The 13,558-nt window shown below is 38.3% G+C and overlaps 1 protein-coding gene across 1 annotated transcript; it reads left to right on the forward strand.

Annotated features, from left to right (window-relative positions):
* The first annotated feature begins 2,142 nt into the window (after positions 1-2,142).
* Positions 2,143-11,478, forward strand: LOC116708895 (TLE family member 5-like). Its single transcript, XM_032547020.1, has 7 exons — positions 2,143-2,503; positions 5,569-5,666; positions 6,708-6,771; positions 6,948-6,992; positions 7,085-7,147; positions 7,536-7,610; positions 8,665-11,478. Exons 1-7 carry the CDS (start codon positions 2,477-2,479, stop codon positions 8,902-8,904), a joined length of 612 nt encoding a protein of 203 aa, XP_032402911.1. The 5' UTR covers positions 2,143-2,476; the 3' UTR covers positions 8,905-11,478.
* Positions 11,479-13,558: the final 2,080 nt, after the last annotated feature.

Genomic DNA, 13,558 nt, shown 5'->3' on the forward strand with positions numbered 1-13,558 from the left:
TATATTGTTTTTCCCAACCTTATACGCCTCACGGTAGAGCATCATATTAGTACCGTCTTGCAAAAAGTATCTGTAGCTGTCAAACAGCAGTACAGAATGAAATATCAGATTAATATCAGGGTTTTCCTCGGTTTATTACAAGCCTGGCGAGCCACCAGGCTTTACTTGTGCCACCACCAGGCTTAGCATTGTTAATTTATCTTAGATTTTTTAAAATGATTGCATTTTTTAAGACTTCATAGTTGGTGTTTAGGTATTAATCTTCCAGTTTTCCAAAAATGCATAACTATCAAGTAATATGTTCAAATTTCCTGTCAACTTTATAAACAAATTTGACTCAAAAACATGGTGGCAGGCTGAAAGACTCCTCTTGCCCCCCACGCACCAGGTTTAGCAAGTTTTCCGAGGGAAACCCTGAATATAATAAAAAAACTTGGACTAAAATGAACCTGCAAAGACTGAACAGACAGATAAAAGCTGGTAAAATTGGTTACAACTTCTTTTGTATCTAATTTCTAAATTAAATTGATTAAATTCATGTTTAATGTCATTAAGATGTTCAGAAAAGTGTCTCACACAAAGAAAGGAGTATAGTATACAGGTCAATAAAAAAGAAAGTAAATGAAGGAAAATCAGCTCAAATGTTACAAATCCAAAGATTAAGAGGTTTATAAACGTTCACAGTAGAAACCTTTATTACTGCATGTGCAAAACATACTGTGCAACAAAAGCCATCTCCTCTCAGAGCTGAAGTTAAGCGGAAAAACTTCCACTTGTGGTGGAACCAGTAGTCATTCTAACCTTGTGAGTTTTCACATGATGCTTGGTCAACCCTCCCTTCATTACCCAGCACACTTTTTCCCTCCTTTCATCCATGACTGACAGATTAGAAAACACAGATGGTGTAAAAGGAGTGACAGGATTTATCCTACAATATTGTTACTCATGTACAAACAATGATTTTTTAAAATATAATATAAACATTTAAAAAAATCACCTCTTTGTGTAGATATCTTTTTTTTCTAAGTGGAACTGAATTATGCATGAATTATTATCCTTTATGTCAGGATTTTTTATTTCCAAAGTGTTTTTGATTTTCTTAAGGTTTAAAAAATGGTAGGACAAGAAATTGTAAAAAAAAAAAAGATTCTAGGATTTTTTTTTTCTAGGTGATCAAGTGTAATTTTCTCCAAATACAAAGTTGCTATTCGAATACCTCAGTAGTATTGTTCTTTAGGGATTGCTTGACAATATCACAATATTTTTTTTTTTTACCTGCAAGAGTCCTCTACAGTAGAAGGAGGACTGGGTTGGTCGGCATGCTTTTTTGCTCGTCTGCCATATTGGATTTAACAAAAAAATGTCTTGCTCTTGCAGTGGATGGCTAGTTGTGTATTGCATAATGCACTAGTGTCCACTTCAGTGGGCTGTGTGCATTTATAGCATAAAAATCCACAAGAAACACAAGAAAATGGCTTTCAGGTAGCAGTGACCACTAGGCACGAAAGGGATAAAGAGCTTTTGTCACTGCCGTCAATTTACTAAATCTAAAATAAGAACAGATTTAATGTTTTATTGATTTTTTTTACATTAGCATATAACAGCAGCATATATATATATATACAGTACAGACCAAAAGTTTGGACACACCTTTCTAATTCAATGGGTTTTCTTTATTATCATGACTATTTATAAGACAAGAAATCCCACTTATTAACCTGACAGGGCACAACTATGAAGTGAAAACCATTTCAGGTGACTACCTCTTGAAGCTCATCAAGAAAATGCAGAGTGTGTGCAAAGCAGTAATCACAGCAAAAGGTTGCTACTTTGAAGAAACTAGAATATAAGGGGTATTTTCAGTTGTTTTACACTTTTTTGTTTAGTGCATATTTCCACATGTGTTATTCATAGTTTTGATGCCTTCAGCGTGAATCTACAATGTCAGTAGTCATGAAAATAAAGGAAACTCATTGAATTAAAAGGTGTGTCCAAACTTTATATATTTAGTCTGGTTGAGCCTCGGTGATGGACCGGTTCGGTCTGCGGCCCTGGTCAGTGCAGCTCGCGCTCTCCTGTGTTTAATACAGCGCGTGGTCGCACGGGGCGCCCGCTCCGCCGCTGCTCAGTTCGTGTTCCGGGTGATGCTGTTCCTGCCTTCAAAGCGGTTCGGGGGGGGGGGTTCGTGTGTCAACATCCAGGGTTTTCCCCGGGGAGGCGTAGCATTAATACCTGATGTTGCCTTGAAACAGCCTTTTCTTTCCCTCAGACCGCGTTAGCAACCTGCTAAAGAGCAGAAGACGCTCCTTTTCTCCCGCCGCTTTGACGCTAGCTGATGTTGTTTTAAAGGATGACAGAGTACGATGTGCCAACAGCCTCTCCGCTAATTTAATCATATCTGGAGACGAGCTAGCTTAGCCAGCTGGCCTTGTAGTTTCGGTGAGACCAGGGAAACGCTGCGAAACGCATCGCTGACATGATGTTTCCTCAATCCAGGCACTCGGTGAGTAAAGTTAGCCCGGGTGAACTTGTCCCGGGTGGGAACGGAGCACAGCCGAGCTAACGTTAGCTAGCAGCCGACAACTGATAACATGAGCGCTGCAGGTAGCTGTCATCTGGCTGCCACAAAGCCAGACCTCTGCCCGTCTCTTCAGCGCGTCTGCACCGACTAGTTAAAGCAGGTTTAAAATATAAAACACCGTAGTTTATAGCTGAAAGGTGTATTTGGCTTTTTATTTTAAGCTGCTAGGTGTTTGCCATTAGCTAGCCTTCCTAAAAGCAGCTAACACAGGTGATAGAGATGTATGTCCTGTTCAGTTCAAGTGTAATAATGGAGATATACTATTAATATGATACAAATGCACAAGAAATAGCTAAACTGCATATAACATTTGAGTACACATGCTTTATGACATTTCCCTTCTGTGACACTAAATATTATTAGCATTAGCCAGACAAAACTTAGTACAGTGTCTCTGTCTTTTTGTTTGACATAAATGCATATTTTCTGTTCTTGCTCTGAGTCAGTTGTGGAAACAAATTAAAAAAAATATGGATGGCAAAAACCCCCACCACCCACAAAAACATGAGCTACAGCTTTACATCTAAACTAGCTTTAACACTGACTGGCTCTGTAATAAACACATGCAAAACAACAAGCCAGGTAAGAGCTATGTGTTTATTATAACCGGGGGTATTTAAAGCTAGTTTTGCATATCTTTGGGTGAATTTCAGGATGCAACTGTTGCTCCCTTTTTCGTTTTCCCTGAGTTTGTTTGTTTCTTTGAGGTCTGACTATTTTGACCAATTCTGCTTCTTTAAGGACTAAAACAGGAGCACATATCCAGGTTATTTCATAGTAGTGCTAGTTTTGAATCCAGAAGGGAATGAAGGAATTAAAAAGTAGTTATGCTTTCACATTAAAGCATACGTTGATATTATTAGTGTCTGACTCAAATGACCTTTAAGATTTATAAACTGAATGTCTCTTCACTGGAGGGAAAAACTTCACATTTTCCAGTATTTGACCGATCAGAAGCAGATGTTGAGGCTTTTGGGTTAGAGAACATGGATCATAGATCAAGTGTGGTCATTGAGTCTTGCAGTCAGATGTTTATGTTATGTCCCAATAACCTTTTGGAAACCAAAACCAAAAGTCACAGCTGCTAACTCCCATCTGTAGTTTCTGACTTTTTTAATATGTTTAATAATATTTTCAATTTATTATTAAACAAATAAAGTACAGACCAAAAGTTTGGACACAACTGTGTGTCCAAACGTTTGGTCTGTACTCAATACAGACCAAAAGTTTGGACACACTTTCTAATTGAATTCAATGAGAAGGTGTGTCCAAACTTTTGGTCTGTACTGTATGTCTAGAGGCCAGCTTTTTTCAGATTTATTTATAGTGAAATCTAGTGTGTTTTTAGGGAGGGGCTGGTTTGAAACATTCACAGTAAAGCTGAATAAAAATGCCATGTTTTTATATGATTTACAAGACAAATAGTTTTTATTTAAAATCAAAAACGTATCCTGCCATTGCTAAAATGTCTGAATATTACAATTATTATATGATTAATATGTATTTATTGGACTAACGTGAATGTTTAGACTACCGGTAAATTATTTAATAGTTTTTGAGGGAGCGTGTTTGTTGTCCATCTATTTTTTTTGTCCATCTTTCCACCCGTCTATACATTTGTCCATCTGTCTTGTTCATATTGTCCATCCATCCATTTTTTCCCCCATTCATGTCTGTTGATCGATTTGTCTGTATGATGTGACCATTTGGCCGTCCATCATCCACTCACTCATCATCCACACACGTTTGTCCGTCTGTCCACAATCCATACATTTGTCCAGTTATTTCTTTTTTCTGTTGATTCATTTGTCAGCCAACGACATTACACCGTGGTTTTTAATTGAAGGGATGTTTTGATGGAAAATATAGAAGCGATACAAATTTTTGAAAACCTTAGTTTACCTTGACACTGGCAACCGCCCTATTCGGTTAAATTAAGTTGATCTTTTTGCAAAAAAAAGTCATTTCAGTTCAGTCACACGTGCATTCTACTTATTCTAGTTATTGAAGTTTAAGAAGTTATTATCAAAGAAAACACAGCATCGAGTTGTTATGAAAATGTTTTGTTTTTCTTCAGACGGAACAAATCGGGTAATAAACTCACCTCTACTTGAACCGTGTGGTCACCCTTTGTCTCCAGAGCAACGAAAGCTATTTTCTAATCTAATGAAATCTGAAGAAAAAAACAAAGTAGAACTGGCAGTATATCTGCTGTATCAACCCCAAATGTTATTACAATTAATTTTTGACTCTTAAGAACCAACCCTAATCCCGCTATTTCTGCTCTGATTGATGTTGGCGCCACACATGTTGGATGGAGAGCGTTGACCTCCGTTTAACCGAATGTTTCCTTCCTCTCGTTTCAATCCCATAATCCGGCTGGAAACCTCTTGCCCTTGTGCCACTTGTTTAGAGAGTAATGAGGTTTAGGGACCCTGGATTACAGCTTTGCGGGATGGTTTAAATGTTGTCAGTTTATAACCAGACTTCTTATGCAGCTTCTAAATACTTGGCGCATATGGTCCGCTCTGCTGCGCTCGGCCTTATGTAAACACGCTTCCTTTCGTCGACGCGCTCTGCGCTCCTCAAAAGGGAGGTAGTGAGGGCGAGGGGTGTTTCTGGGCCGACAGATGTTTTATGTCGATGGGTGATGTGCTTTAGCTGTGCGCTATAAATCTAACGCACTTCAATCCAAAATGAAGCTGGAGTTTTAGGCTGAACCTCGTTTAACCTCACACGGTTAATCTCAGAGGTCAAGCTGCTGTTTCTAAACAAACTCAACCACACTTTGATTAACACACACACACACACACACACACAACCCGCTTATCTGCAGGCGACGTGTCTATCTCTTCTCCGTGCTGGCCTCACTTGTCAAATTGGAAATCAAAAGGCTGTGAATTGGAGCAGCCTTTTCAGATGCGAGGGGTTTATTTTCCTCTACATTTCTAAACCTGATGCGTGTTTCTTGTTCCGTTTTCCTCAAGGCGTCATCCCAGTCCGGCCAAGCTCTGAAGTTCACCACCTCCGACTCCTGTGACCGAATCAAGGATGAGTTCCAGTTCCTCCAAGCACAGTATCACAGGTACAGACGCGTTTTTAGCTCCCTAAAGTACAGGGGTGGAATGATTAATCCATTATTAAAATGATCATCAACTAATTTAGCAGTTGATTAATTGTCAGCTGGGTTATACAGACTCAAAAAAAAGGCCATTGACTGAAAGAACAACACGCTCAGAGCAGTAATTAAGACAAAAATATATACAAAAAAGCCTTTTTCTGTAAATATGTTGTACCCAAACCTCAAGTGGCCTAACTTCACCTGGTTCAAGTTATGTAAAAAAAAAACAACAACAACCCTTCGGTATCTTTTGCGATCCAATTATTAACTGGTTAATTGAAAAACTAATCAACAGATCATCCCTACGCTGTACCGATGTCGAATCAAGCAGAAAGCGTTCAGCTTTTCACATATTAGAAATATTTTTTCATCTGCAGATTCAACTTTTGCTACAAGTGATCAAACATGCACTAACTGAAGGCTTTGTTGTTGCATTTTTTGCAAAAATTTTTTATGTTTCTTGTTTATTTGCATCTTTTTACGCATTTCTAATGTGTAAAAGAGCACTCAAATAAAAAAATCTGCACAATTTTCTATTTTTTCTTTTGCCTAGTTGTCAGAATAATTGATATATTAATTGTTAGCTTCTTTTCATTTCAGTATCTCATCACGCCTTCATATATTTTTTATTCACTAGTTACACAGAGAATTATATATATTCCTGGTAGATTTAGGTTCAGAGGTTTTAATTTCACTAACATGTGTCTTCTAACTGGATGTATGAATATTTTGATTAATTGAAAATCATCTAAAAAAATTGCCTACGCAGCATTTTTTAAAAGAAATCAAGAATAATAACTAATATTGTTTTTTATACTTATTTTATTAGCGTTCCTATTTTTCCACATTTATTCAGTCAATTTAAAAAATCATTCAATACTTTTAGTTTCCGGATATCTTTAAAAACGTTCATTAAAATGCTCATTAAAGCAGAATTGCAGGGCTTCGTGTTTATCGCCTGGAGCTGATCTCCATGTTTAAACCGCCTCTGATTTTCCCATCCAGTTTGAAGTTGGAGTGTGATAAGCTGGCCTCTGAGAAGTCGGAGATGCAGCGCCACTACATCATGGTGAGCGTCGCTAAGATAAAATCATCTTGGCGACAAAACCGGCTCTTGTTACAGTAGTTACATTTCACACAATTACTGATCTGTAGCTAACTGCCAGGCTTTATTTTTCACTTTTTTGTTTTGACAAATGGATTTTGGTTGCTTATCCTTCTTGTCTTTGTCACACTGTGTTGCAGTATTATGAAATGTCCTATGGGCTCAACATTGAAATGCACAAACAGGTGAGTCATTCTATTTTATTAGAAATCCTCCTAATGTCAAAATTCAGGCTTGGCGGTCAGGAGGTTCCTGGTTAAATTTGTTTTCTTTGCAGGCTGAAATAGTGAAAAGACTGAACGGGATCTGCGCTCAGGTGCTGCCTTACCTGTCCCAGGAGGTGAGGACGCCATCTTGTCTGAATTAGACTCCGTCCTGCAGTGGATAAGAGTTTTTATTTACAGAGCCAAAGTCCCGGCTGAATTAGAGAGACCAGGTTTCAGAGGGATGATGTTGGTCAGATCTGAAAATTAAATTTCATCTCATCTGAGAGCTTCTGAATGAAAGCATCCCCACACCATAATACTGCCACCACCGGATTGTAACTTAGCAAAAAGAGAGAAAAAGAGAGGTCTTAATATTTTTGCAAGTTGTTGTTATTGTTCCATTTAAAATGTTTTAATTCTGTAATCGGCAAAAGAACATAAATGGCAGGAAAAGCAGAATTTTTTTCTCCATTTTCCAACTTTCTCTTGTATTCATACGACAATGAAATCTCACCGTTTCAGCACCAACAGCAAGTCATGGGTGCGATAGAGAGGGCCAAGCAGGTCACGCCTCCTGAGATGAACTCCATCATACGGGTGAGCAAACCTCATGACTGTTCGTGCTTCGTTTAACCCTGCTGTCCATCCAGGCTCGGTGTGACAGACAGACGATCTGCTGTCATTTGATCCACCTGATTGTTGATCTGAGCAACTCTCCAGATGTTCTTATTTACAGCATTTATTTCTTTATCTTGCTCTGTAAGCGAGCGCAGGAAGAACCGCTTCCTTAAGGGCCTGAAGCTAAAATATTATCGTAGGGAATTTGATCATTTGTTTTAGTATTGAGTCATCAGATCACAACAGAAAACTTTATTACCGTTCTGATTTTACACCAAGCCAAATCTATTGTGATGTATGTAAAAAGTATTTTTGTCTTTTCAAAATACGATGATACAAATCCAAGCCAGGAGGATTACATAAAGTTTTGCATGTATCTAGCTACGCTGTCATTAAGTTGGAGGGTAAAGGTGTGTAAGATTCCTTAATTACATGAAAGAAAAATTATTGCAGGAAAACTTACACCTAAAACAGAAAACATCGGTTCCGCTTTAAAATTAATATTTTACTAAATCACCAGTGGCTCAGTTGTTAGCATCCATTTTGTCAACAAGTAATCTTTAGCTGTTGTTTTTATTTTTGTCGTAGCATGTTGCTGCTTAAAAAAAAATAAACTAAAAATTTGTTAGTTGCAGTTTAAAGAAATTTCTTGAGGTGTTTTTGGGGTGTCAGATATTTTTGTGTTTGTTTTTTCCTTCATCAAATAAATGTCTTTAAGTTACAGACAAGGATTAGGCTGCTGAAAAAAAATCTGACTTTTTTTCCTCCGAATTCTGACTTTTACCATTAATTTAATTTTTTATTTATTTTGCCGTAATCCTGTTGCGTATTAATTTAAAGTTTGAATTCAGTAAAATAAGATAAGGCAACGATGAAAGCTGGGTTTGTTTCGATTGTCTGTTTTGACAGTAGAGGGCGCTGTATCTCCTTCCTTTTCCAAGCGCTGACTGATGATTGAAACCCCAAACGTTGCCTTTTAAACATTTAACGACGAATCGTGGGCTCTGCTAATCGTTTCCCTTTGCGTTTGCAGCAACAGCTGCAGGTGCAGCACCTGTCCCAGCTGCAGGGCCTGACCCTGCCTGTGGCCCCGCTGCCCCTGGGCCTCACCCCGCCCTCCCTGCCTGCCGTCTCCTCCAGCTCAGGCCTGCTCTCCCTCTCCTCCATCCTGGCCAACTACTCCCACAGCCAGCCGCAGGCGGCCAAGGAGGACAAGGCCAGGGACGCCGCGGAGAGGGCGCCCAGAGGAGAGGACGGAGACAAGTCTGATTAGTGAAGGCACGCCGAGGTCACCGGGCCGAGGCTGAGGGGAGGTGGTGCGTGGGTGGTGGGGAAGGGGTGTAAGTGTTCAAAAAGAAATGGAAAAACAGACTGTAAACGGGGGTTGATGCAGGTCTGGTTGCTGCGTGTTGTAGAGGAGAAACCACAGAGAGGACGGCGCTGAACCGTTTGGATCCTGAAACGCTTAAAACCCGAGAGGTAACGTCTGTTTCATTTAGTGGTAATAGACTCAGTTCAGACCTCAGACTTTCAATAGTTTCTTTGTGTGTAATCAGTTGTTATTAGGCCTAACAAATATAAATGTTTGTTCCTTTTTGGAGAGAGGGCTGAGTGAGAAACGATAACGGCAGACTTTCTTCACTTCCTTCCTGCTAGTCTGGCAGCGACAGAAAGCAGATTTAAAATCCTCCAAGTTCATTTGGATCTTTTGTTCTCCTCCATGTTGGTGAAACTGAAGCTCCTGTCAGTTTATTCTAAATAAAACTCCAGGCTGTTTGATACGACTCTGAAAGACAAACGTCTGACTCTGGAGTTGATTGCTTATCCCAGATGAGCAAAATCTGATCCTAACTTTGATCACATTAGACGGAAGGCTTTTATTTTACTGAGCTGCTCCTCTGGAGAGAAAAGGTTAACATCGTATTTTTAGGACCAGACTGAAGAGTGTGTTGTGTATTGTTTTTTTTTCTTCTTTTCTTTCATCGTCAGGTTTCTAGTTTATTCCTCTAAAATCAGTTTTTTTTGGTTTGTTCTCTCCCGATAAATCCATCGTGAGACGAAGCTTCCAGTAAATCGCGACCCGTTGGGTGAATTTCAGCTTTCTATCAAAAACATAATCTTCCTCCAGTGCACAGCAGGAATGGCTCCGTATCCAACTAAACCTTAACTTACATCAAGTTCACTGACTGCAATGTTGTAGGTAAAGAAAAGGTGATAAATTCGTTTCTGTTTTCTCTCTCTCGCCGTCGAACGCAGACGTGAAGCTCAGACACCAGAATACTCTTTTTTTTTTTTTTACTCTTTTTGGACTCAGAATCCTTCCTTACTAGACTTTGAGTGAGTTGTATGCATGTCGCATCGATTCTGCGTTGAGTGTCTGTGCACAGAGAGCCGCGCTGCCTGCTGGCATGTTGGATCGGATTTCATTCGCTGGTGTAAAACAGTGTTTTTGCTTCTTTTTTTTTTCTCTCCGTCTCATTTAAATGCTTCAAGTTATCAAAGCAGGTTTGATATCGGAGAAAGACGAGCTGAGTAGATGTTTGTTTTGTACCAATTTCATTTATTAAGGCGGGAAAAAGCTATTTAAACCAACCTGTTCATATGAAAGCACGTTATGATACCCGAGTCTTTAACGTCGCTCTAAAATCTTAGAAATGATTTTGTAGCCCTTTCCTGACTGGATGTCAATTACTTCTCATTTCTTCTTGAGTTTTCTTTAGTTTGGGCATAAAGTGTTGCTGTTTGAGATCTTTCAGTCCACCTGTGTTGTTAAACAGAATCAGTTGAAGCGTTTCTTTATCCTGCAGGTGTGGCAATAATCACTTTGGGGTGTGGCTGGTGAAATATAACCAGAAAAATGCGTATCGATTCATTATTTAATTCATGATTTATCATGAACATCAAATATATTTTCATTGGATCAGGTTGATTTAGTGCTTTTTTTTTTTTTTTTTTTAAATAAACGTAATTCTAATTTGAAAGCCATTTCTAATTTTTAGGAGTGTCTCTGATAGTTTTGAATTTCTTCAAATAGCATCGTTTTACTTTAATTTTCTCTTCAGACAGCAGAGGGCAGCATTGCTCTTTATTCCAGGATGACGCACGGAAAGTTTTTTTTTTTCCTCCCCCTGATCTGCATTTCCTGCTTGTTTTCACCCCGTTTACTCGAATTACATTAACAGCTGAGATCAACTTTAAAAACTTTACCCTCCTTATCTTAATTTGAAGCACTTAAGATTTGTATGAGTCCTGTCCTGCTTTTCTTCTGGCTGCTGGAGAAGTTAAAAAAAAAAAAAAAAAAAAAAAGAAAGTCTTGGTGAGATTTAACTTTGACACATCTGCGAGCTCGCTCTCCTAAAACCCCCTTTTGGCAAAACTCAGACTTGTGAATAGTTTGTGTGTTTGTTTTGCTGTGAAGGGCCGATTTGTATACATACGGATATATCAATATACATATTTTTTAAAGCATTTTTGTATGTTTCAAAGCTGCTTTTTAATGTGTGTGTGTGTATATCATAAAAAGACCTTGGTGTCGTATGTGTGTGCGTGCGCATTACATGCATAGAGGCACAATGTCGTATAACATGTTTGGTTTTTTTTGTTTAATTTCCTTCTCATTGTCTTGTAACATTAATTCTAGTTTTCTACATGTTTCGTTCTTTTTCTGTGCAAACAAACAAACAAAAAAAAAACCCTGTTTAAATGTGTCAAGAAACACATTTCAAAAATACTCGGGACAGAAAAAAAAATGATGTAAGCAAGCAGCTTGTACTTAAGAATGAATCAACCTTTTAGCAGTAAGGAAGCTTCTCTGGTGCCTTACAAATAAAAGATGTGATTAAGAGTGTTCACGTTTGTCATTAATTGCCTGAAGGAAAGGAAGAAACGGGAAGGTAAACCCCTTGAAAAGCTCTTTACTGTAAAGTAAAGAGCTTTTCTTCTAAAGAGCTTTTTTCTTTCTTTTTCCATTGATTTCCAAGTCATCGTGTCGAAATTCGTTTTATCAAAAGGAAATGTTTTCCGGAGTTATTGTGATTCTTTGTGCCATTACTTCCTTATCGTTCTTTCTTTCAACCCCAAGCGGGAAGAATCATTTCCCAGACTCCACTGGGTCCAGAGACTCTAACTGTGCAGCCAGACAGAAATTTAAGGAGTGGCAAAAGCAAATGAGGCGGGTTAGCAGAGCTCGCCAACACCTGATGGTGTCATCCAGGATGTGATGCTGTGTATTATCTCTGCTAGCAGCTGTTAGCATGTCGGGTCAGTCTTCAGTCAGAGGCCACTTCAGATTTGCTGCTAGACTGACTGCTACAGGAGCTCATTTCTGCCCCAGCGTCACCGTCTTCTGCTAACGATATGAGTTACATTTAATTTTGCTTTTTGAATTAAATTTCTTTGTTCTTTCTGCTTTTGTAACCTTCCTTGTGTCCTCTCTTCTTTCAATCCTTTGTTCTGATTTTCTTTTCCCTTTTGTTACTCATATCTTATGTTTTGTGTAACTACTCCTTCCTTTTGTCTCTTCTTTCCATGTTTCCTTACTTCAATGATTGTAAAGGACCGAGACCTCGGCTGAATAGTCTGAAAATGCGTAAACCCGATTATTACGACAAGGTTTTTGTTTTCCTGTGTGAATTAAAATTCAACCTATACTGGTGATGGGTTTTTCTAAAACCAACAAAATTGGCCAAAGTTACATAGAGGTCTCTCTGCATCACTGCAAAAACAGGTTTTTCTTTTTCATTTTAGAGGATGTTTGGGCTCTAGTGGGTTTTATTTGACAGTAAATTGAAAGAAAAGTTGGTTGTGTCTCATATATATGTCTATTATATTCACAATATTCAAATTCAGTCTCAATTTAGAATCTGACAGCAAGAAATTGTTTTACGTAATTTAATATTTGGGCTCTTAGCTTGTTAAACGTATACAAAGCATTGGTTTTAATTAAGATTTATATTTGATTTATTTAAGACTCGTGATCCACATAAGCATAAAAATATACTCTTTTTTTCCACACCTAAGTATTTTGAAAAAATAAAATAAAAATTAGTTTTCTATCCTGGCACTTTTTTATTGCCTACAGAACATTTAGCCTGTAAGTTTCACACTTATTTTCCACCTGGACCAACTAAGCTCAGCTCTATTTTAAAATCCACAATACCTGCTTGTATAGTGTGGATAAATTACCCAACAACAATGAAAAAACAATGCAGCTAAGCAAGTTGGAAATTTTTGATACATTTATTTTGTTTGCAAACAAAAGGAAAAAATAAAAAACATTAGTTTGTTGGGTACGAACTGTTTAAGTGAAAGAAAACGTAGTGAACTGTGGAATGTAAAACCAAAACAATTGATATTTGTGATAAAAAATTTTTTTTATTCTTTCAGTATTGGACCAAGGTGTAAAGTTTACGAAACAAACATTTTGTTACTGTTTTTTGTCCTTTTATGTCTTAATTTAGACTTTTAGACTGCTTTGGATATTATAAAAATGATTTAAATGAAAACAGAGGGCCTCGCCCATTCCACGGTTCTACTCCGTTTGCTGCTGACGATCAGTGGAAACCATTTAAACTCGTTTGCATCGACTGTGGAGTAAATAGAGCAAGTCTGACATGCTTCCGTAATAATAATCCATCCAACAAGTGAGGATTACACTTATTAAAAGGAGCAAAAAAAAAAAGCATTATTCACAGCCTTTTGTTCTGCTACGTGTGATGTGGCTCGACCGGCCCGGTTCGCTCTGCGTCAGGAATCTGAACTGTTGGCAGCAGGTTCAGACATGAACCCAGTCTGAGCAGGTTCTGAACACGACCACAGAGATCAGCAACTAAAGCGTTTTCTCAGTGCGAGACATTGTTATGCAATTTCTTTCTTCTTCCTGGTTGAAGTGGGACACAGGGCGGGAATTACAGCCAATATGGGTTGTG

Source organism: Xiphophorus hellerii, chromosome 19, assembly GCF_003331165.1.
Source record: "Xiphophorus hellerii strain 12219 chromosome 19, Xiphophorus_hellerii-4.1, whole genome shotgun sequence".
NCBI classification, from domain to species: Eukaryota; Metazoa; Chordata; class Actinopteri; order Cyprinodontiformes; family Poeciliidae; genus Xiphophorus; species Xiphophorus hellerii.

Coding starts and splice junctions, on each gene's coding strand:
- LOC116708895 (XM_032547020.1), top strand. CDS start 2,477: ATGATGTTTCCTCAATCCAGGCACTCG. Junction 5,667..6,707: donor CTCCAAGCACAGTATCACAG/GTACAGACGCGT, acceptor TTTCCCATCCAG/TTTGAAGTTGGAGTGTGATA. Junction 6,993..7,084: donor ACATTGAAATGCACAAACAG/GTGAGTCATTCT, acceptor TTTTCTTTGCAG/GCTGAAATAGTGAAAAGACT.